Raw genomic sequence first — 23721 nt, forward strand, 5'->3', positions numbered from 1 at the left:
TGCTGGGCCATCAACAAGAGTCAGCATGCGAACTGCTCAATGAAACATCATCGATATGGCCTTTCGGAGCTGAAGGCCCACTCATGTACCCTTGATGACTGCATGACACAAAGCTTTATGCCTCGCTTGGGCCCATCAACACCGACATTAGCCTGTTGATGACTGGAAACATGTTGCTGGTTGGACGAGTCTCACTTCAAATTGTATAGATCAGATGGCCGTTTACGGGTATGGAGGCAACCTCATGAATCCATGGATCTGTTCAAGCTGGTGGAGGCTTTGTATGTTGTGGGCCATGTGCAGTTGGAGTGATATGGGACCCCTGATAAGTCCAGATATGACTCTGACAGGTGACATGTACGTAAACATCCTGTCTGATCACCTGCATCCATTCTTGCCCATTGTGCATTCAGACAGACTTGCGTTACGAACAAAAAAAACTGTTCTCACTCTATGGCCTCCGGTCAATGGAGCGTACGTCTTGCGTTCAATGTATCAACAGATCAAAATAATTATTGGTTTATGATTATAAATAAAACACATGAATAAAGATTAAAAAATTATTTATTTCAATTTCTATAATAATGTGTTACATCTCCAGTCACTTGGACTTTAGCACATCTTCCTGCACCTTTCATCCAAATACAAACACTTTCTTGTTCACTTATTTTACGATGATTTCTTGTTCTTAAATAAAATGACTGATTAGATACAAAGTGTGACAAACCCAAATCTCTATTATACACTTCAGAGACATGTAAAGTACGGTAAGATATTACATCTCTTGCATTAAACATTTCCAAACCAGTAACATTTTTCACTTTATTACCATCATAACGAACAACAGCAACAGTAATCCATCCATTGCCAGCTTGAGCTGCATCTAATTGCGTAAGTGTGAAATTAATAACACAACCACAAAACACTGATGGACCTTGCAAAATAACTTGTGATCCTTTGTTAGCAACTCTCACTTCCAGATCCTCTATGGCCTTGTAAACAGTTTGACGGCCACGCCGATATCTTCTGCTGTAGCGAGGCATCTCGGAACATGCAGTAGCACGTGCAGCTGCTCGCCGACTGACGTCGGCTTTGACTGTAACTTACTTATATGAGCGCGAGGCTCGTGACCTTGAGCGGTGGCGGTGCCGGAGGCGGCTTATCCCGTCTGCGCGCGGTAGGAGCTCTAGACCGCGCGCGGACGGGATGTGGCCTTGGCACGGCGCCAGCGCTAAGGCAAGGCAGAGTAGTGACGTCACACAGTGGTGACGCAATGCATTGCGTTACGAACAAAAAAAACTGTTCTCACTCTATGGCCTCCGGTCAATGGAGCGTACGTCTTGCGTTCAATGTATCAACAGATCAAAATAATTATTGGTTTATGATTATAAATAAAACACATGAATAAAGATTAAAAAATTATTTATTTCAATTTCTATAATAATGTGTTACATCTCCAGTCACTTGGACTTTAGCACATCTTCCTGCACCTTTCATTAGATGCAGCTCAAGCTGGCAATGGATGGATTACTGTTGCTGTTGTTCGTTATGATGGTAATAAAGTGAAAAATGTTACTGGTTTGGAAATGTTTAATGCAAGAGATGTAATATCTTACCGTACTTTACATGTCTCTGAAGTGTATAATAGAGATTTGGGTTTGTCACACTTTGTATCTAATCAGTCATTTTATTTAAGAACAAGAAATCATCGTAAAATAAGTGAACAAGAAAGTGTTTGTATTTGGATGAAAGGTGCAATTCCAGCAGGACAATGCAACACCCCACATATCCAGAATTGCTACAGAGTGACTCCAGGAACACTTTTTTGAGTTTAAACACTTCTGCTGGCCACCAAACTCCCTAGACATGAACATTATTGAGCATATTTGGGATGCCTTGAAACATGCTGTTCAGAAGAGATCTTACGGATTTATGGACGGCCCTGCAGAATTTATGGTGGCAGTTCCCTCCAGCACTACTTCAGACATTAGTCGAGTCCATGCCACGTCGTGTTGCGGCACTTTTGCGTGCTCCCAGGGGCATTACACAATATTAGGCAGGTGTACCAGTTTCTTTGGCTCTTCGGTGTATAATATAGATCTATTCCTCTTACCTGATGGACCTGGCTGAAAGCTCAGGAAATTCTGTATTTGAATCATCCTTTTTTATGGTCTGATAAATTAATTTTTTTAAAAATTGTTAGCTAGTAACAATCTATCTCTTTTTGAAAGATTATCTATTGCTAACTGTTGAGTACATGCTTTCAGTTCAGTTTGCACATCTTTGGTGAACTGTGACAGTGTGGTAATTGCGGGGTATCTCTCTGGCCACCTCCGCCTATTTGAGAGCCCATCTGGTCAGCTTCTTTATGATGTGACAGCTCATGCACGTCCTGTCACAGCTCTCGACTTTACACCTGAAGCTGGATTATTGTTATCTGTATCGGAAGATTCTTTTATTAGAATCTGGCAGTTGGAACCCAATGATAAATTGGTAAGTATTGCAAATATCAGATTGCTAAAATGTTGCTTAGGTCAGTAAGACTTGTATCTATGGGTACTTCATCAAAAAATCTGTATAGCATTGTCTCATCATTAACGTTATTTTAGCCATAGGTACACTGTGCAGACTCTCCACCCTATGAGATTAAAAAGTAACAGCTTCAACAAAATGAAATGCTAATGAATAACACATTCATAGTATATACTGGGCTTGTTAAAACTGATGTCTTAAGCATAAGTAATCAAATGTCTGTCCATTTTATAAGGAACTACAAAAGCTGATGGACATGATAAATAAAATTGGCTTTATTTGTAAAAACAGTAATTAAAATGCAATGGTTTGACATAAATCTTTCCATAAGTTGTAGGGACAGAAGGAGAATCTTGCCTTGGCAATATGGGTACCATCTAAGAGCATTTTGTACATTCAGTAAATGCAAAATTATGAGATGAGTTTTTTGGGAAGAAACATATTTATAAATTCAACAAACAAGGGTAGTGACATAGGTTAATAATTGATTCTGTGGTAACTAATGAGGAACTTTGTCCCACAGCTACCAGTACTCAACTGGGAAAGAAGATGTACCATAATGTTAGGCAATTATTTAATAATCTCAGAGATATTTAAGTTACCTACATAGAAGAAAATGAAAGCAAAGATAGAGCACAAACATCAGAGTGTTACTAAACATATATTTTACAAACTGACAGCAATTTACACCAAAGCAGACTAAACAGAAAAATTCTGTCAGCAGATAACATAGAACAGGAATGGCTTAACACAGAAAAAGATATTGAAGTAGTTAGTTCCATAGATTATATTCAGAATAAACTACATTATGTCCTGCCTGATACTACTTAAGTCTCACTACCTGCCTAACAACATCATAGACCTTCATTTTTCTCCTTATCTCTTTGAACCTGATCCTGTTTCTCAGACTCACTCCAAGCATTGCTCTCTCTGTATTGCCATTTGACATACCCGGAACCAAATTGCACTGCTTTTTGTAAGTTTCATTGTTTTGAGCCCATATGTTGTTACTGGCAGAATGCGTGTGTCAGACTTCCCTTTTTGAATTTATAGGGATAGGCAGTTTACGGATGATATCTGCAAAGCGAAGGTGGATGAAATGTTTTCCATCTATGTTGATACCTTTCTGTCCCCAGGACAGACACTTGAACACATCCTTCAGAGCCATGGTGAATAATTTAGGTGATAATTGTGTCTGCTTGTCTGACACCTCTCCTCAAAAGAACTTCTACACTGGTCTAGTCTTCCTTTATTTTCACATTTAGAATGGCATTCTCATAAATGTAGCAAATTAAGTGGGTATATCTGTAGTCAGTGTGAGCTCTGTCCATTGCCCTCAACATTGTGTAGGTCTTGACCATGTACAGTATTCCTCTATGGTGTAGAAGGATTTGTTAAGGAGAAACATCTGAACATGTGAAAACACTTCTGCTATCTATCAGTCATTTTATTTCCATGTGTCAGCTTTATAACTGCATATTTCACCCATTTCTGTGCCAAAGTTAGATTCATTAAAGGGCAATGCAGATTATTTTTCCTTCAAGTATTCTATTTGTGAATGTGTCTGTTGCTCTGAAACCCAGATAAATTGTTGGTAACAAATTTCTTAAATGGATAAATGTACTGTGTGGTACTGGTTAATATTCCCAGCTTTTTTAAAGAGATGTCTGCAAGATATGTGTGTATGAACTCCACGTGTAATTCTATTTACTTTCTTTTGTGCAGGTCCTAAAAACCACTAAGAGTAAAATAGGTCCTATATTGAAAGATATCACTTTTGAACTTGATATGGAGGCAAACTCTGTTTCTTCCATCTTTTAAACATGTGTTAGGGAGAGAAAACAATGTCAAGAACCTGGCACAAATAGAGAAGAGTGTTAACACTACAGTGAATACAAATATGAGTTGTAATAATATAAATGCAAGAAAACAGTGTAGACAGATTCTACATAAATCATCGCACACTGTTCTAGACTGCCATTGGGGAAATTGATTCTTAGTGGTCCTCTACAGCAGTTGTAGCATTCTTCCATTTTCAGTTTATGGACAGACTGTATTGTCTCAGAATGACCTGCCAAGTCCTCTTCTGTAAGTAGAAAAAATAACTTCACTGAGTACATGTATCTAAACTGGAGTTATTCTAAGTTTATTGAGTACTTATTTGCAATGTTAAGTGAGTTTTGTGTAAAAATATGTTCCAATAAACAATGGCTGAGAAGTGCTCAGTTAGTAAGTATGATGTCAGTGGCCTGTATAGTGTTGGTGAGAACAGAATTAGATTGGTAAATGTGGCAGCTTGCTGCTGTCAGTCATTGACAGCTTACTGTAAACCCATGGAACCATGTTATAGTCACTTGTTGGTGAATTAATGAATGAACAGAAATTTACTGCCCTTCTCTTAACTTAATCGTGCTGCTGGTATACTGCACAAATCTCTTCCAGTCAGGAATTGCTAGCACTTACAGAGGGACTGTGCTGAGTGGAGCCACTTACCAAAAATCCACAGTATATCTTGTAAGGTAGGTGTCAATATGTCAAATATAATGGGATTGACCATGTTTAAATGAAGAACACTGCTTCTGTCACAGTGGGAGTCAATCTACACCTCTGGACCTCATTGGGAGACCTGAGACAACAGTGATGCATTTGACACCCTCAAGCTGTGAAAAGTACTCCAGCATTGAAAGTGGAGCAAGTGAAATCAACATTGTCGAATGCATATTGTTAGTGTGTTACCATTTAAGCAGGCTCTTCAGTGTGGTAGACAGTTGACAGCTCCAACCATTGAGATTTTTTACATAATAGCTCATTTAACAACTGCAAATAAAGACTCAGTAACCCGTAAATAATTGCACTACCTAAACATGATCTCAGCGAAATTATTTTGTGTACTCACATGAGAGAACTGAACAGGAAATGTGGAGGTCTGTGTGTAAACTGAAAAGTGGGAGGCATTTGTGGTGGGGGAAGTTAACTTTCCCAGAAGAACACTACAGTTGCTGTACAGGATGACTAAGGTTGGTTGGTTTGGGGAAGGAGACCAGACAGCGTGGTCATCGGTCTCATCGGATTAGGGAAGGATGGGGAAGGAAGTCGGCCGTGCCCTTTCAGAGGAACCATCCCGGCATTTGCCTGGAGCGATTTAGGGAAATCACGGAAAACCTAAATCGGGATGGCCGGACGCGGGATTGAACCGTCGTCCTTCCGAATGCGAGTCCAGTGTGCTAACCACTGCGCCACCTCGCTCGGTAGGATGACTAAGAATCAATTGCCCTCTAACATTGTAGAACAATGTGCAAGGATCCACATAGATTCTGTCCATAAGCATGTCTTGCATTAGTATTATTAGTAATTCATGTCTGTATTCCACCACTTTGTGGAGAATAACCCCCTCCCCGGAATCTCTGCAGACTTCATTGACAGGGATTCATAAGAGAAGCTACAGAGGGGATGGTATAAATTTGGGAAATGAGACAGTCAAGAAAAACATAAGAAAGTTACTTTTAAATGTCCCCCCACCCCATGCCCAGTCAGGATTTTTAGTATGTTGTTCTTTACACTCCTCCTACCACTGTACAACAATTTGTGACTACATGATTTTTTTCTTTAATTTTCCTTTATTGAATGGACTATAATAAAATTATCTTCAGGAGGCAATGTTCCAGTACTGCCAGTAGATACATTTAGAAGTGATCAAACTAATCCTATCTTTCAGAACTGTCATTTCCTTCATCAAGAGGAATAGTTTGGTAAAAATTAGAAAACAGTTGTGTTCCTCTCATCCTACCTTTCCTCCTTGATAGAGAAAACAATAGTTCTGAAAGTTAGGAATAGTTCTTTTCACATTTTAAATATGTCTATCAACAGTACTGGAATTTCATCACCTGGATATAAATACTGGTCAGGCATTCTGTCTCTTTGTAATTTATAGTTTTATCAAATGCATTTTCCTTTGATACTGTGTGATTGTAAGTTACACAGCTTCCACCATATGTGTGGCATTACTAAAATTTGCTCAAGAATTGGGCAAGGACAAACTAACACTATATGGGTGTGAAGTGTGGGTATGAACTAATTGGGACATGTCTTATATACAAGCAAGTGAAATGATACTTGTCATGTGTAAATTTCAGTGGTAAAGGAGTCCATGCACCAAAAACCTGAAATATTGATCTGTTGACGAATACCCCCCCCCCCCAAAAAAAAAAAAAAAAAAAAAAGACAACTTGCTAACTTTCAGAATAAATCTCTCTCTCTCTCTCTCACTCTCACTCTCTCTCTCTCTCTCTCTCTCACACACACACACACACACACACACACACACACACACACACACACACACACAGTGCTGGCCACATACTGCCAGGATTGCAGTGGCAGTTGTGTCAAAGGGGTGGGTAGAGGGGAAAAAGAGAGGCCGGGAGGCAACGTGTTGGGGATGGCTAGCTAGCAGCTCGAATGGAGACAGCCAGTTTGTTGCCTAGGAATGCAGGAGTAAGGTGCGGTAGATGCAGGGACTAAGCATGGGTGCCAGAGCTGGTGGGGAATGGCTAACGGTGAAGATGATGTGGAGACATAAATTGGGAGAGAATGATAGACTAGAGGGAGGGGAAGCTTTGGTGGAGGGTGCGGAGTGGGTTAGTGAAAATCAAGGCTGGGCATGTTATAGGACTGAAGGTTGTGTTGCAAGCTGGTAGTGGAAGGAAGGAGACATGTGGCCTGGGTGGCGAAGCAGCCATTGAAATCAAACATTACGTTCAGTTGTGCCAGCGGGTGGTCAACTTTGTTCTTGGCCGTGGCCATTTATTCTGGTGGACAGTTGGTTGGTTGTCATACTGATTTAAAAAGCTGTGCAGTGATTGCAGCAGAGTTTGTACATGGCATGATTGCTTTCACATGTGACCCTGCCTCTGATGGGATAGGACAGGCCTGTGGCAGGGCTGGAAGGAAGTGCTGGCTGGGTAGACTGGGCAGGTCTTGCACCTGGGTCTTCCACAGAGATATGATCCCTGTGGCAAGCGGTTAGGAGTCGGAATGGTGTAGGGTGGACTAGGCTGCCATGTAGATTGGGTGGGTGATGGAACACCACTTTAGGAGGGATGGGAAGGATCTTGCATAGTGTATCCCTCGTTTCAGGGCATGATGATAGATGAAGCCCTGGCGAAGGATATGGTTCAATTTTCCCAATCCAGCATGATATTGTGTGATGGGGGACAGTCCTTTGTAGGAGGTTGTTCAGAATGGTGGGAGGATTAGAGTGTGTGATTATGTGGCACTGAAAATTTGTGTAGAATGCTGTCAGATCTGCAGATTTGTTGTAAATTCATATTACATTAATGCAAGTTCAGCACTAACTTCAGTATGATTTTTGAGAAATGAAAGTTCAGGTTGAGGTATCACATCACCACATGGCACCATAATGGATGCAATAATAATTTTTTCAAAAAGGGAGCAGCACATCTGTTTTCTGTAGAACTTAGTAGAGTGAAATTACAATGAAATGAACAAAAACGTCTTGTGAAAGAGGTGGTTGAAATTCACAGGTATGAAAGTTTCAGTGCTCAATGGATGCATTCTTGCTTTAAGCAGAATGTCCTTTGTGCTGTTTGTAATCTATAAATTTATTTAAAAGTAAACGAACTCATTTGCATACACAATACTCTGTTAAACACATGGAGAATAAGGAGCCACAGTACTAAGAATTATGTTTTGTGTCTCTTTCAAGATATAACTATGCAAATTTAGATTGGTTGTACTACACACACAACATTTGCTTCATGGAATTTTTATCATTTCTTTCATATTCCACCAGAAAGATGTCTTATTTATGAATACAGGTTAATTGCTTAATTGTATCCTGACAATAGTCTTTTGATTACAGCTGTTATTTACTTAAACTCATAAATGTTTGCTTTGTGGATGAAGTCAAACAACACACATTCAGCCACTGTAAATGGGTTTTTGCAAGTCTGCAATGAAAGCAACATAGAGCAGCAAAGCTGTGACTGCCAGGCACCACTGCCAAGTCAGCAGCAATTCATGTTGCTAATAGTGCCCTATAAGCCACTGCCAACTTAGTGCAGCAACCAGGCTGAGTGCCATAGCACAAGGTCCACTGTGAGCCATCATTCGAGAGCGTTCATACAAAACTAAACTGCTACATTTATGCCAGCATATGTGTATTATAACTGCTCATAGATTCCTCATTTCTCTGCTCTTTTCTTGTAGTGACATACAGAAAGCAGTTATGTTGGGAATAGTAGGTAAGAGGCTGAGGGATGAATCTATGAAATGTGTGACATGTATTCAGAGTAACCTGCCAGGCTGTGCACCTTATGAAGTGAAGTGAGTCACATGACATGGTATGTTGGACTTGTCGATAAAGAGTGCAGTGCAACAGGCAGTGCAGCTATAGCACTTGACTGAAACGTGATAAGCCTTGGATTCCAAACAAATATAGTCAGGTGTAGGCTAAATTTTGTAAAAGTGGAGTTGTCACAACATTAAATATGTGAATGTGGCTAGATGTTCACAGAGTGCCTGTGTTGTCTGTGGAGCTGCTTTTTTATTTTCATTTCTGCATCACACTCCATCTGGTCCTATCTTTAATTCCTTTTATTTGTAAGGTACGTCAAAGACAAATGCAAATCATACATTAATTGCATTCAGGACTGAAGGTAAAAATAGGAGTGAGTAGTAGACCATGTCATGACAGTTGCTGCACAATTAAGGTATTATCTTAAGTAGGATTTTTGACTCTACATCACATGAGAATTGGTGAAAAGCAGTGATTTGTGGGGATTAGGCTTAGATACCAAATTGATGGAATGTGACACCACTGACATGCCAAGTCCAAGGTCCATCAAGTTTGATGGCAAAAAAGTCTCCCCTGGATAAGTGTTTTAACCAGTATAGCATAAGGACAAGATCAAGGTTGTGAGGATGGAAGAACTCAGCAAATCACTTGATATCAGTGAAAAGTATATGATGAAAATGTAATTACTAATTGTCCAACAGGTAAAGATTGAATTGAGGCAAAACAGGTTGAAGCTAGGGCAGTGCATGTACTGAATAAAATATGTCACTCAAAATCAAACAGTGAAAAATCTGGGATGAAATAATGACGATATTATTATGATAAGGATAGATTGCTGTTCACTAAACTGAGGAGATGTTTATAGTTAAAGACAGGGACAACAAAAAGACAGCTATACATATGAGCTTTCAGCCCAAAGGCCTCCTACTGAAGTAGAAAATGCACAACACACACACACATATGACCATCATCTCTGGCCATTGAGGCTGGACTGCATAACTCCAACTGCACCTGATGTGAGAAGCAATCTTTGGGTGGTGGGCATAATGAGGAGGCTGGGGCAGTGAAGGGAAGGGATAGTAGGGTAGGGTAGGGGTGGGGTGGGGTGGGGGAAGTGCAGTGCTACATGTGGAATCATGCAGGTACGCAGTGGAACAGGCTAGGGCTGCTAGGTGCTGTGGGCAAGGGGGGAGGGAGTGGTAAAGGCGAGAGGTAGAGGGGAAAAAGACTAATGGGTGAGTTGGCGCAATATAAGACTAGTGTCAAATTGGGAGCAGGGAAGGGGATAGATGGGTAAAGGACAGGGGCTAGCGAAAGCTGAGGACATGGGGTATTGAAGTGAAGCACATTGTGGTGGGCAGCATGTTCAGCACCTCGGTTGTCCAGCTGTCTCTTGGCTACAGTTTGTCAATGGCCATTGATGCGGACAAGCAGCTTGTTGGTTGATATGCCCACATAGAAAGCTGTGTAGTGGTTGCCGCTTAGTTTATAGATTACACGATTGCTTTCACAGGCAGCTCTGCGTTTTATGGGATAGGTGATGGCTGTGACTGGAGTGCAGTAGGTTGTGGTTGTGGTGGTGGTGGTGGTGGTAGGAGGATGTATGGGACAGATTTTGGTTGGTGTCTTTTATATAGGAGGGTAAGGTGTGAGTAATAGGCTAAAGATGTTGGTCAACAAGAGTAGTGATTCTCTCAGTGGGGGCACAGTTACTGGCCACTGGGTGGTTGGCTTTATGGACTTCAGGAAGCATGTAGAAGGTAGGAGTGCAGGGAGTGGTAGGAGTGATGAGAGAGAGAGAGAGAGAGAGAGGGAGAGAGAGAGAGAGAGAGATAGAGAGATTTATTTTTTATTTTATTTTATTTTTTTATTTATTTTATTTCATTTTATTTTTTTTTGGGGGGGGGGTGTATTTCTGAGATGAGTCTAAGGATTTGAGGAGAGATTTGAGATCCTGTTGGATTTATGGAATAGGGTCACTCTGGCTGGGTTTGCTGGTGGACAAATCTGACAGTTGGTGGAGTCCCTAAGTCAGGTAATCCCTTGGTACAAAACGACAGTGGTGGAGCCTTTGTCGACTGATTATAAGGTTGGGATCAGTTTTTAGGTAGTGGATTGCAGTTTTTTCTATAGATGTGAGGTTAGTTTCTGTGTTGGGGGATTTGCAGAAGTTTGAGGTTAAGAAATTCTGGAATGTTAACAGGTGCCGATTTGGGGGCTGTTGGCATGGATCATGGATGGATGGAGGAGTGAACTGAGCCAGGCAGGGTTCAACATTGGCTTTGTGTTGAGTCTGATTGGTAGGGTTGGTGGTGAAAAAGCGTTTCTGCTGTAGGGATCAGGAGAATGAGAGAAGGCCTATAACAAGTCCAGTATGATTGAATTTGGAAGTGGGGCAAAAAGTATGGCCTTTGGAAATGGCTGATATCTATGTGGGTCTAAGGCTTATTGAGAAAAAGTTTGATAACTGTGTTTCGGGTCTGTTTAGGTTCTGGATTCTGTGTGGTGGTGGGAGGGAGTTTCTGAAGATGTGGTAAATGTAGTAGGTCTGCGAGGCAGGGTTTATCAGCTATGATGGAGAGGATGTGGGAGAAATTAGAATTGATTACTCTTAATCGAGAATGATGACACCTTCCAATGATAGGCATACCATCACATGACGAATGGTGGTGCCCTCTATGTGCTCTATAAATGCGAGAGTACTTGGAGCTTCAGTGGCAGTAGCCGGACGACCTCAGAAGATGTCTCCCGCAGATGGAGACAAAACGTTCGGTGGGAATTTTATACGTTGACCACGGCCTCTCAGCCCGGAAGTTTTAACTGAAGGTATTTGAGGATCATTCCAAAGTAGAAGAGCAAAGACCAAGTATCATTTAGCTGGGTAACAGGCACTATTTCCAGATAGGCACTGAGCACCTAGTAAACTGCCAGTGCAGCAGAATACACTTGTAGAGATGAGTTAGGTAGCGGAAATGGTGGGAGAGATCACCTCCAGCCATCTGCACATCCGGCAGGGTTACTATAGCAAGAACACCGGGCTACCTAATTCTGTTCCTCTCATTATCACTTCACTAACTCTACTTACATGACACCGTAAAAAAACTACACTGCTTCCTATAAGATAAAATTACTATCTTCTGCACTTTGGTACCATGAGGTTCTTTAGTATCTCAACCTGTATATCAGTTTTTCAATAACCCAGAAAAACTAATGCTAACCCCTGTGTCAATGTATCGCTAGTGCACGGTGAAGTTCTGATGAGACTACAGATAAGACACCACCCCACACTTCCACCAGAAGGCATTGTGAATGCGGTTATTGACTGATCTTCAGCTCTACCACAATAATAAAAGGAAAATCTTAATTAAGCAAAGTGCATTGAGACAGTAAAAAAGTAATGAATTTTCTAACTATGCAGTACAGGGCAGGGATCAAAGCTACAAATTTCAGTGGTGCAATAAACCGTTAAAAACACCTAGATCTCTGTTTTTATGTCTAAAAATGTATTGCAAGCAGCGTATTACCAAAAACAAACAAACTTTTAAGCAGTCACAACTTTCTGTGTGATTGTAATTAAATTATTTCGATTATATATTTCTTTAAACATTTATTAATACTTTAGTTAACACTGCACCAAAGCTACTCGAAATTCTAATTAAAATTACTCTTCATCAATAAAATAATATTTCCTCCACCAGGACATGCATACATACAAAAAAAGAATACATACAAATAGTTTTCTTTCTCTAGATTCCCACTTAATTTACAAAGGAAATATATCTAAAATTTATTCAGAGTCCTTATGTGTGCAAGGAGAAAAAAATATCGGCATCTTCTGGAAAAAAGAACACAGTTCATATAATTCAAAGCCTCGAAAAAAGTAACACCTCATAGACTGTGACCATACGTCTACATCATACTCTGCAAGCCATCAAATGGTTTTTGGTGGAGGGTACTTTCAGTACCACTAACTGATACCGCCAACCCTGTTCCACTCGCGAATAGTACGTAGGAAGAATGATTGTCAGTAAGCCTCTGTATTTGCTCTAATTTCTCGAATTTTGTCCTCATGGTCAATATGCGAGATGTATGTGGGGGAAGTAATATGTTGTCTGACTCCTCCTAAAAAGTGCTGTCCCGAAATTTTAATAGTAAATCTCTTCGTGATGTACAATGCTTCTCTTGTAACGTCTGCCAGTGGAGTTTGTGTAGCATCTCTGTAATGCTCTCTCACCAGCTAAACGATCCTGTGACGAAATGTGCCGCTCTTCATTGGATATTCCCTATCTCCTCTATCAGTCCTATCTGATAGGGATCCCAAATAGATGAACAATACTCAAGAATCAGGTGAACAAGCACCATATAAGCCATTTCTTTTGTGGATGAGTTACATTTCCTTAAGATTCTTCTGATGATTCTGAGTCTGGTGTCTGCTTTTCCCACTATCTGTTTTGCATGGTCCTTCCACTTAAGGTCACTCTGGATAGTTACATGTAGATATTTTATGGCAGACGCTGTCTCCAGCTGTTTGTCATCAATAGTGTAGCTGTACAGTAGTGGATTTCTTTTCCTATGTATGTGCAGTATGTTTTCATTTATTTACGTTCAGGGTCAACTGCCAGAGTTTGCACCATTCAATCAATTCTCTACAAGTCGCTTTGCAAATTTTTACTATCTTCTAACATTGCTACTTTGGTATAGACAACTGCATCATATGCAAATAGCCTTAAAGTGCATCCAATGCTTTCTACTAGATCGTTTATATATATTGTGAACAGCCATGGTCCTATCATACTTCCCTGTGGTATTCTACCATAGTGTTGGTGGAGGGGAGGTGGCAGTGGGGAATCGGGACTGCACCACACTCTTGACCTTGACATGCGACTGGCATTGATGTTTGAGCGGCAGTTGAAGAACAAAGGACAGTTGCCCAGCAGATGTTGACAGTTGATCAGGCCAAATGGCTCAACTGGATGATGCCTACCTTGGTACGTGGATGGGCACATATAAATAGCGTGCCTCAGTGACTGCTAGTTTTGCTGTTGGCAATGGAGGTGTCATGTGTGCACCCTATTTGTTGGACTGCTGCAAAGTCATCATAATACAGATAACGGTCATTGCTCTAGTGAAGTCATCAGCCGTGAGGAAATTCCAGTACTAGTGCTGAAAGTGTATCAACTTTTGCACTGTGTTGGTATAGAGGAGTATGCGAATAAGCAGTATGACGTGTAAAACACATGAAAGACCACAAAATCTTGAAGTTAGTGTATGAATACCAATGATGTCAACTGGAAAGATCAGTACAAAAGATGGCACAGTTGAAACAAAAATGATTAAAAAGCCAAAAACATTGAAGGGAAAGAATAAGAAGGATGGTACAAAATCCTTAACATATCGCTTTACTTTCTACCTTTTCTTATATTGCAACAGTAGACCAGCCCAACCAGTTTATCACTAATCAGTGTTCATGAACTGACAGTTTTGCCAGCTATGCAATACTTTCTCCATTCACTTGTGGTGGTTTCTTCAAAGGTGACACCATCTCAACATACCAGAGACTTCTCAGTGTTTTTGAAACAGCTTATTACCTTAATAAATAAGATGGGAAACAGAAGTAAATAAATTATGTTATTTGCTACATGTGAATTTCATAACCTAGTTATGAGACTATCCGTATCATGTTGTTGTTGTGGTCTTCAGTCCTGAAACTGGTTGGATGCAGCTCTCCATGCTACCCTATCCTGGGCACGTTTCTTCATCTCCCAGTACTTAATGCAACCTACATCCTTCTGAATCTGCTTAGTGTATTGATCTCTTGGTCTCCCTCTACGATTTTTACCCTCCACGCTGCCCTCCAATGCTAAATTTGTGATCCCTTGAAGCCTCAGAACATGTCCTACTAACCGGTCCCTTCTTTTTGTCAAGTTGTGCCACAAACTCCTCTTCTCCCCAATTCTATTCAATACTTCATCATTAGTTATGTGATCTACCCATCTAATCTTCAGCATTCTTCTGTAGCACCACATTTCGAAAGCTTCTATTCTCTTCTTGTCCGTACTATTTATTGTCCATGTTTCACTTCCATACATGGCTACACTCCATACAAATACTTTCAGAAATGACTTCCTGACACTTAAATCTATACTCGATGTTAACAAATTTCTCTTCTTCAGAAACGCTTTCCTTGCCATTGCCAGTCTACATTTTATATCTTCTCTATTTCGACCATCATCAGTTATTTTGCTCCCCAAACAGCAAAACTCGTTTACTACTTTAAGTGTCTCATTTCCTAATCTAATTCCCTCACCATCACCCGACTTAATTTGACTACATTCCATTATCCTCGTTTTGCTTTTGTTGATGTTCATCTTATATCCTCCTTTCAAGACACTGTCCATTCCATTCAACTGCTCTTCCAAGTCCTTTGCTGTTTCTGATAGAACTACAATGTCATCGGCGAACTTCAAAGTTTTTATTTCTTCTCCATGGATTTTGATACCTAATCTGAATTTTTCTTTTGTTTCTTTTACTGCTTGCTCAATTTACAGATTGAATAACATTGGGGAGAGGCTACAACCCTGTCTCACTCCCTTCCCAACCACTGCTTCCCTTTCATGTCCCTCGACTCTTATAACTGCCATCTGGTTTCTGTACAAATTGTAAATAGCCTTTCGCTCCCTGTATTTTACCCCTGCCACCTTTAGAATTTGAAAGAGAGTATTCCAGTCAAAATTGTCAAAAGCTTTCTCTAAGTCTACAAATGCTAGAAACTTAGGTTTGCCTTTCCTTAATCTTTCTTCTCAGATAAGTCGTAAGGTCAGTATTGCCTCACGTGTTCGAACATTTCTACGGAATCCAAACTGACATTCTCCGAGGTCAGCTTCTACCAGTTTTTCCATTCATCTGTAAAGAATTCGTGTTAGTATTTTGCAGCTGTGACTTATTAAACTGATAGTTCGGTAATTTTCAAATCTGTCAACACCTACTTTCTTTGGGATTGGAATTATTATATTCTTCTTGAAGTCTGAGGGTATTTCGCCTGTTTCATACATCTTGCTCACCAGATGGTAGAGTTTTGTCAGGACTGGCTCTCCCAAGGCCGTCAGTAGTTCCAATGGAATGTTGTCTACTCCCGGGGCCTTGTTTCGACTCAGGTCGTTCAGTGCTCTGTCAAACTCTTCACGCAGTATCATATCTCCCATTTCATCTTCATCTACATTCTCTTCCATTTCCATAATATTGTTCTCAAGTACATCGCCCTTGTATAGACCTTTTATATACTCCTTCCACCTTTCTGCTTTCCCTTCTTTGCTTAGAACTGGGTTTCCATCTGAGCTCTTGATATTCATACAAGTGGTTCTCTTTTTTCAAAGGTCTCTTTAATTTTTCTGTAGGCAGTATCTATCTTACCCCAAGTGAGATAAGCCTCTACATCCTTACATTTGTCCTCTAGCCATCCCTGCTTAGCCATTTTGCACTTCCTGACGATCTCATTTTTGAGACGTTTGTTTCCCTTTTTGCCTGCTTCATTTACTGCATTTTTATATTTTCTCCTTTCATTAATTAAATTCAATATTTCTTCTGTTACCAACGGATTTCTACTAGTCCTCGTCTTTTTACCTACTTGATCCTCCGCTGCCTTCACTAATTCATCCCTCAGAGCTACCCATTCTTCTTCTACTGTATTTCTTTCCCCCTTTCCTGTCAATTGTTCCCTTATGCTCTCCCTGAAACTCTGCACAACCTCTGGTTTAGTCAGTTTATGCGGGTCCCATCTCCTTAAATTCCCACCTTTTTGCAGTTTCTTCAGTTATATTCTACAGTTCATAACCAATAGATTGTGGTCAGAGTCCACATCTGCCCTGGGAACTGTCTTACAATTTAGAACCTGGTTCCTATATCTCTGTCTTACCATTATATAATCTATCTGATACCTTCTAGTATCTCCAGGATTCTTCCATGTATACAACCTTCTTTCATGATTCTTGAACCAAGTGTTAGCTATGATTAAGTTATGCTCTGTGTAGAACTCTACCAGGCTGCTTCCTCTTTCATTTCTCAGCACCTATCCATATTCACCTACTATGCTTCCTTCTCTCCCTTTTCCTACTCTCGAATTCCAGTCACCCATGACTATTAAATTTTCATCTCCCTTCACTACCTGAATAATTTCTTTTATCTCATCATACATTCCATCAATTTCTTCATCTCCAGAGCTAGTTGGCATATAAACTTGTACTATTGTAGTAGGCGTGGGCTTCGTGTCTATCTTGGCCACAATAATGCGTTCACTATGCTGTTTGTAGTAGCTTACCCGCACTCCTAATTTTTTATTCATTATTAAACCTACTCCTGCCTTATCCCTATTTGATTTTGTATTTATAACCCTGTATTCACCTAACCAAATGTCTTGTTCCTCCTGCCACCAAACTTCACTAATGCCCACTATATCTAACTTTAACCTATCCATTTCCCTTTTTAAATTTTCTAACCTACCTGCCCGATTAAGGGATCTGACATTCCACGCTCCGATCCGTAGAATGCCAGTTTTATTTTTCCTAATAATGACGTCCTCTTGAGTAGTCCCGCCCGGAGATATGGATGGGGGACTATTTTAGCTCCGGAATATTTTACCCAAGAGGATGCCATTATCATTTAACCATACAGTAAAGCTGCATGCCCTCAGGAAAAATTACGGCTGTAGTTTCCCCTTGCTTGCAGCCGTTCGCAGTACCAGCGCCAGCAAGGCCGTTTTGGTTAGTGTTACAAGTCCAAATCAGTCAATCATCCAGACTGTTGCCCCTGCAACTACTGAAGAGGCTGCTGCCCCTCTTCAGGAACCACACATTTGTCTGGCCTCTCAACAGATACCCCTTCGTTGTGGTTGCACCTACGGTATGGCCATCTGTATCGCTGAGGCACGCAAGCCTCCCCACCAACGGCAAGGTCCATGGTTCATGGGGGGATCAGTATCATAACAAGCATTTGTTCCTCAAGAAGGTAGTATACATTAAGTACTCTGTTCATTGCTCGGTATGTACAACTATCAAAATCTAATCACTGGTGGACTTTCAAAATCCATCATCTGAAATCTGCAGGAATGAATCATTAAGGCAGCAATAGAAATGATTGAAGAATGGTTGGAATCAGTTGCCATAGCTGATTAAAACTGACACTGTATAAATTCTTTAATATCTGTTGAATAACTACCCTTGATTGAATCTTCTTCACCAGCATCTAAACAATAAACTGCCCCCTTAATCAGTGCCAGAATTGAACAGAATAATGGCTGCCATATAGACTGAGATTGACCTCCCAGCTGCTAGTGAAAGGACGGTTTTCTTAAAAAAATCTGTTCCCCACTGTTTAATGATTTTGCACACAATGAGAAAAAGAAAGAAAGAAGGAAAGGAAAAAAAAAGAGAGTGGCTAACCTTATTTGGTTAGATTATTAATCAGCTCTGAATGACTTGTGCAAGCTCTCTCTGAAGATTATTTCTTATTTACATCTAGCACCAAAAAAATCTAAGTGAGGTTTCATACTTTATTTGTAATTAAATGTCCCTCATATGTTAAAGTATTTATTAAAATCCTAGTAGTTAACTTTCAAAGCATTCACAACAGATTACCAGAGTTTGGAGTGCTCCTAAAAAGCAGTGAAGCTCACATGATACAGAAAGCTGGAAACACCTAAGGGTGACAGCAGTGAGATTTTTCGGGAAAATTTAAGTATATATTGAAAGGATATGCTTACGGGAAATGGAGGTGGTGTATTTGTTGCATTAGACAAGAAAAATAAAATGCATCAGGGTAGAAATGGAAGCCTTATTCAAGATGTTTGGGCAGGACTCAGTATCAGCGGGCAGGCATAAAATAGTAAGTGGATCCTTCTATCGACCAGCAGACTCACCTCTTCATGTTACTAAAAACTTGTTTGCTTGTACATCAGTTCCCCAGTTATATTTTAATCATTGGAGACTTTAATCGCCCAGCAATCAATTGGGAAAATTACAAGTTTATTAGTGGTGGGCATGGCAAGACATCTTGTGAAAATTTACTAAATGTCTTCTCAGAAAGCCACCTAGAACAACATTATGAAAAGGATAGTTGCTACTCACTGTATAGTGGAGATACTGAGTCACAGATAGTAACAACAAGAAGACTATCAGAAAATGAGTTTTCGGCCAACAAGACCTTTGTTGAAAATAGACAAAAAACACACACACATGCGCGCACGTGCAAACACAACTCACACACAAATGACCATAGCCAGAGTCTGTCTTCAGTGGCCGGAGTCTGTGGTCAAGTGTGTGTGAGTTGCATTTGCATGAGTGTTTGTGTGTATGTTGTCTATTTTTAACAAAGGCCTTATTAGCCGAAAGCTCACTTTCTGACAGCCTTTTTGTTGTGCCTATCTGCAGCTCAGCAGCTCCATTTTTCCATTGTTTAACCATCTACAACAGATAGTTTAGAACCACACTCATGATGGGAATCTATTAGATCTGATGGCAACAAACAGACCTTACCTTTTTGAGAATGTCCACATTCAAACTGGCCTCAATGACCATGAGGTACTTGTAGCAACACTGATTAACACAGACAAAGGACAACTAAAACAAGTAGGAGGATTATGTTCAGTAAACTAGATAAAGAGGCAGTAGTAACATATCTCCATGAGCAACTTGAAACTTTCAGAACAGGGTATGAGTGTGTACAGGAACTATGGCTCACGTTTAAAAGAATAGTTGACCAATCTCTGGATAGGGGTGTACCCAGTAGAATACGTCATGATGGGGGAGGCCTCCTTGGTATACAGTCACCATAAAGAAACTTATAAAAAAACAGAAACTACTTTATAATGGGTGTAAAACAAAGCATAGGGCTATTTACAGAGAGATGCTGAATGACACACATTTGGCTGTCAAAAGACCAATGCTTGAAGCTTTCAGTGATTACTGTAGCATAATACTGTCGAACAACCTTTACAAAACCCAAAGGAATCCTAATCGTGTGTCAGGGCTGTAAGTGGCACCAAAATTAGTGCCTAATCACTCATATACAAGACAGGCACTAAAACTGGAGGTAGCAAAGCAAAAGCAGAAATGCTGATTTCCATTTTCAGATGTTCCTTTACAAAGGAAAACCCAGGAGTATTGCCCTAGTTTAATTCTCTTACCACTGAAAGATAATGAAATGGATGTAAGTGCTAGGAGCTTTGACAAACAGCTGAAATCAGTAAAAATTAAACAAAAAATTATTGGAAGAAAGCACAGGTCAAAACTGTCTGCAAGAATGGTAGTAGAAGTAGTTCACGAAACTATTCGTCCAATATCCTTGAAATAAATTTCTTGTAGAATCTTAAAACATAGCCTGAGGTCGAACATAATGAGATATATCTAACAGAATGACCTCCTCCAGGCAAACCAGCATGTATTTTGAAAACATTGATCGTGTAAACCCAACTCACATGCCAAACTGAAAGCCACATATCAAGGCAGTCCGGGATATGCAGTCTTTCTCAATTTGCAAAAAGCGTTTGACTCAATACCACACCTACATTTACTATCAAAAGTACAATTGCATAGACTGTCAAGTGAAATTTGACTGGATTGACAATTTCTCTGTGGGTAGGACACAGAGCACATTGTATTGGATGGAGATTTATTGACAGGTGTAAAAGTAACTCCAGATGTGCCCTAGGGACGTGTATTGAGACCCTTGCCATTCATGCTGTATATTAATGACCTTGCGGACAATATTAATAGTAACATCAGACTTTTTGCAGATTATGCAGTTATCTATAATGAAGTACTGTCTGAAAGCAGTAGCAGAAATAGATTTGATAAGATTTCAAAGTGGTGCAATAACGGGTAACTTGCTTTAAATGTTCAGAAATGTGAAACTGTGCACTTCTCAAAATGAAAAAAACATAGCATCCTATGACTATAACACCAGTGAGTCACAATTGGAATTGGCCAACTCACAAATACCTGTGTGTAACACTTTGTAGGGAAACAAATAGGATTGCTCACATAGGCTCAGTCGTAGGTAAAGCAGGTAGCAGTCTTTAGTTTATTGCATACAAATCACTTGTGCAATGCATCCTAGAATGTTGCTCAAGTGTGTGGGACTATACAGGGCAGGGTAGAATGAACGGTCATGGTTTGTTTGACAGTGCGAGACTGTCATGAAGATGCTGAAAGAGCTGAATTGGCAGACTTTTGAAGACAATCCTGAGAAAGCCTACTTACAAAATTTCAAGAACTGGCTAGGAATATAATATAACCTTCTACTAACCACTCCTCTGGGGATTCTGAGGACGTCATCAGATTAATTACAACACACACAGAGGCATTTTCACAGTCATTTTTCCCACACTCCACAGGTGAATGGAAACCACTTCACAGTGGTTTGCAAAATTTAGATGTAGAAAATTAGCATTTATGGGAATTGATTGTCTTCCCCTCAGGTTTTTATCAACTTGAAATTATAATACTTTTATAACATTATCAGCTAAGTGAATGATGAACATTTCAGAATCAGTCTAACAAAGAATAATGAAAAATTTATTTTGTTAGTGTAGTTCATATTTTCTAAGCTTTCAAAAACATAGCATGTTCACTCTGAAATCAATGTGGTACTGCTGATATTTGAAATTGAAATAACTAGTTCTATAGACTGTTGATGCTTTCAATTCTGTTAACAGTGTATGTGGGTGCCTGCAACAAAGTTGTTAAGAAGTAGCCAACCTTCTTCTTCCCCAACAGTGTTTCCATCATAACAATGTGATATGAGGTGTCTGAATGAATTGTGCAGAGATGCCAACTTTCAACAACAGCTACACATTGAAATCATATTCAACTTTCATTGCAAAAGTAATCAAAGAATGTCTTAGATTACTTGTATTGGCACCTTATGTTATGTGAAAACTGATAGTAAATTCAGCTTTTGTTTCATGATATCTCAGTGATCATTTAATATGTTATGTCACTCATTTCCTCCATGCCTTTTCAAATTTGTTTAGTAGTGTCCTAAGTCTTATGAATTATATTATTCACAGTAATATATTATTTATATTGATCATTCACAACATTATAGCCATCCATCCATCCATCATTAGAAGGAGCACAGATAAGCCATGCGGAGAGTACAGCATGTTACAAAATGGAGAACAATGTTTTAGTGTATTACAGTGTCCCAACAGGGAAATGTTCTGGCTAAATATTTTCTTCATTAAATAATTAAGACTTGCTTAGTAGCTGACATGTTGACTTCATAATCGTAAAAAAAAAAAAAAAAAAAAAAAAAAAAAAAATGAAAATTCGGGCATTTCTTCCTTCCAGAAGCAGGAGACATACAGCTCACTAATCTAATTATTGTCAGGTTACAGTGCACATGTACAGTGAGCACAAGTTTTTTATTAGAAGCTACAGAGTTAGCTTATTCTCAGTCCTTTTGTGAAAGAATAATTCGTACTAATATTATATGACATCTGCAAGGAAAAATTATTTACGAATATTGTCAGTGATCTTGCAAGATCTGACAAACATATCAATTTTCCACCAATGAAGTTGGACCAATTGCTACAGGACAAAAGAAACACAGAACAGTCGGAAATAATGGATGTTCTACTTTCAGAAGCACAGGAGGAGATGTTCAACAGAATCCAAAAATATGAAATGATCAAAAGATATTTCTTGGAAAAAAAGGCGTATAACAGAGTCAACTTTCTTATATTTCCCTCTGCACATTTCATCTTTACATAAACTTTCCATTCTTCCAGTAAACTCACACTTTCCATCCAGCTTATCTGCTCCATTCTCCTCCATGTCCACATCTCCAAAACTTCTAGCCTTTTTTCACCCTCTCAATTCAGTGTCCAAGTTTCTGCCCCCATAGAGTACCACACACTAGGCAGAAACATATGGAAACCTTTTCCTCACACCTTTATCAAGTTTGCCACATAATAATTTTCTCTTTCTAATGAATGCCTCCTTCACTATAGCAATGCAAGTTTTCCCCTCCTGAATGCACCTCAAGTCTTGAGTGATGGTACTTCCATGGTACTCTTACTTGGGTATTAATAACTTGTCGTATCTAAATATTTGCCTGTCTCCTTCCTCTGCTGATCACTATACTCTTTGTTTTTGCTTCATTCAGATATTTTAGCATATTATTTACAGTTTTTTCACTTTCTGCCATTTATATCATATTATTGGCAAATATTATACGTTCTTGTTCTCCTCCCGCCGATATGTACTCCTCTTCTTCCATCTAAGCATTTCAAAATTGCTGGGATATACTGATGTACTTCTCTTAATTCTTTATTTCATTGCAGCTTTTAAAATATGTAATATGTACTAAGTATGTCAAGTATTTTTCCAGTTATTTTTCATGCAAGTGTCTCAACTGGAGGAAAAGTGATTAGTCATGGTAAATTTAATAAATGTGCTTTCTTTCTTCACAGGTTCAGCACAAGTCCACTGTACATGTAAAGGACAGACTCATAGTTGGCTGCCAGTTCTTGAACAGCAAGGGCACACAGTTTTGCGTGTCATGTTACGATTCAGCAGAAATCCTTTGCTACAAAACATAACAATGATGATGATGATGATGATGATGATGATAATAATAATAATAATAATGTTCACATTACATCTACGAGATTTTTACTCATACAAAGGTCAGCAGGATAACAAGAGAAACATCTTGCACCAAGTCTGAAAATAAATCATTCAATGAACATTTAGCATTTCATCAGGGGAAAAAATGGCTGAGTCAGTAATGAAAATCACAGTTTCAGTAGAGTCATTGCAGTGATAATTAAGGTTTTTAAAAGGTATATGTTATTTCATAGAGGTTACAGAACTAAA

General features: G+C 39.5%; 1 protein-coding gene across 1 annotated transcript in view; it reads left to right on the forward strand.

Moving 5' to 3' along the window:
* Positions 1-23493, forward strand: part of LOC126253010 (WD repeat-containing protein 54-like) — a 58107-nt gene extending 34614 nt beyond the window's left edge. Inside the window, exons 4-5 of the mRNA XM_049954063.1 lie at positions 2268-2493; positions 23316-23493. Coding sequence (XP_049810020.1) covers positions 2268-2493; positions 23316-23444 — 355 coding nt within the window. The 3' untranslated portion in view covers positions 23445-23493. The remainder of the gene's footprint in view (positions 1-2267; positions 2494-23315) is intronic.
* The last annotated feature ends 228 nt before the right edge of the window (positions 23494-23721 follow it).

Source organism: Schistocerca nitens, chromosome 4, assembly GCF_023898315.1.
Source record: "Schistocerca nitens isolate TAMUIC-IGC-003100 chromosome 4, iqSchNite1.1, whole genome shotgun sequence".
In the NCBI taxonomy this organism is placed as follows: domain Eukaryota; kingdom Metazoa; phylum Arthropoda; class Insecta; order Orthoptera; family Acrididae; genus Schistocerca; species Schistocerca nitens.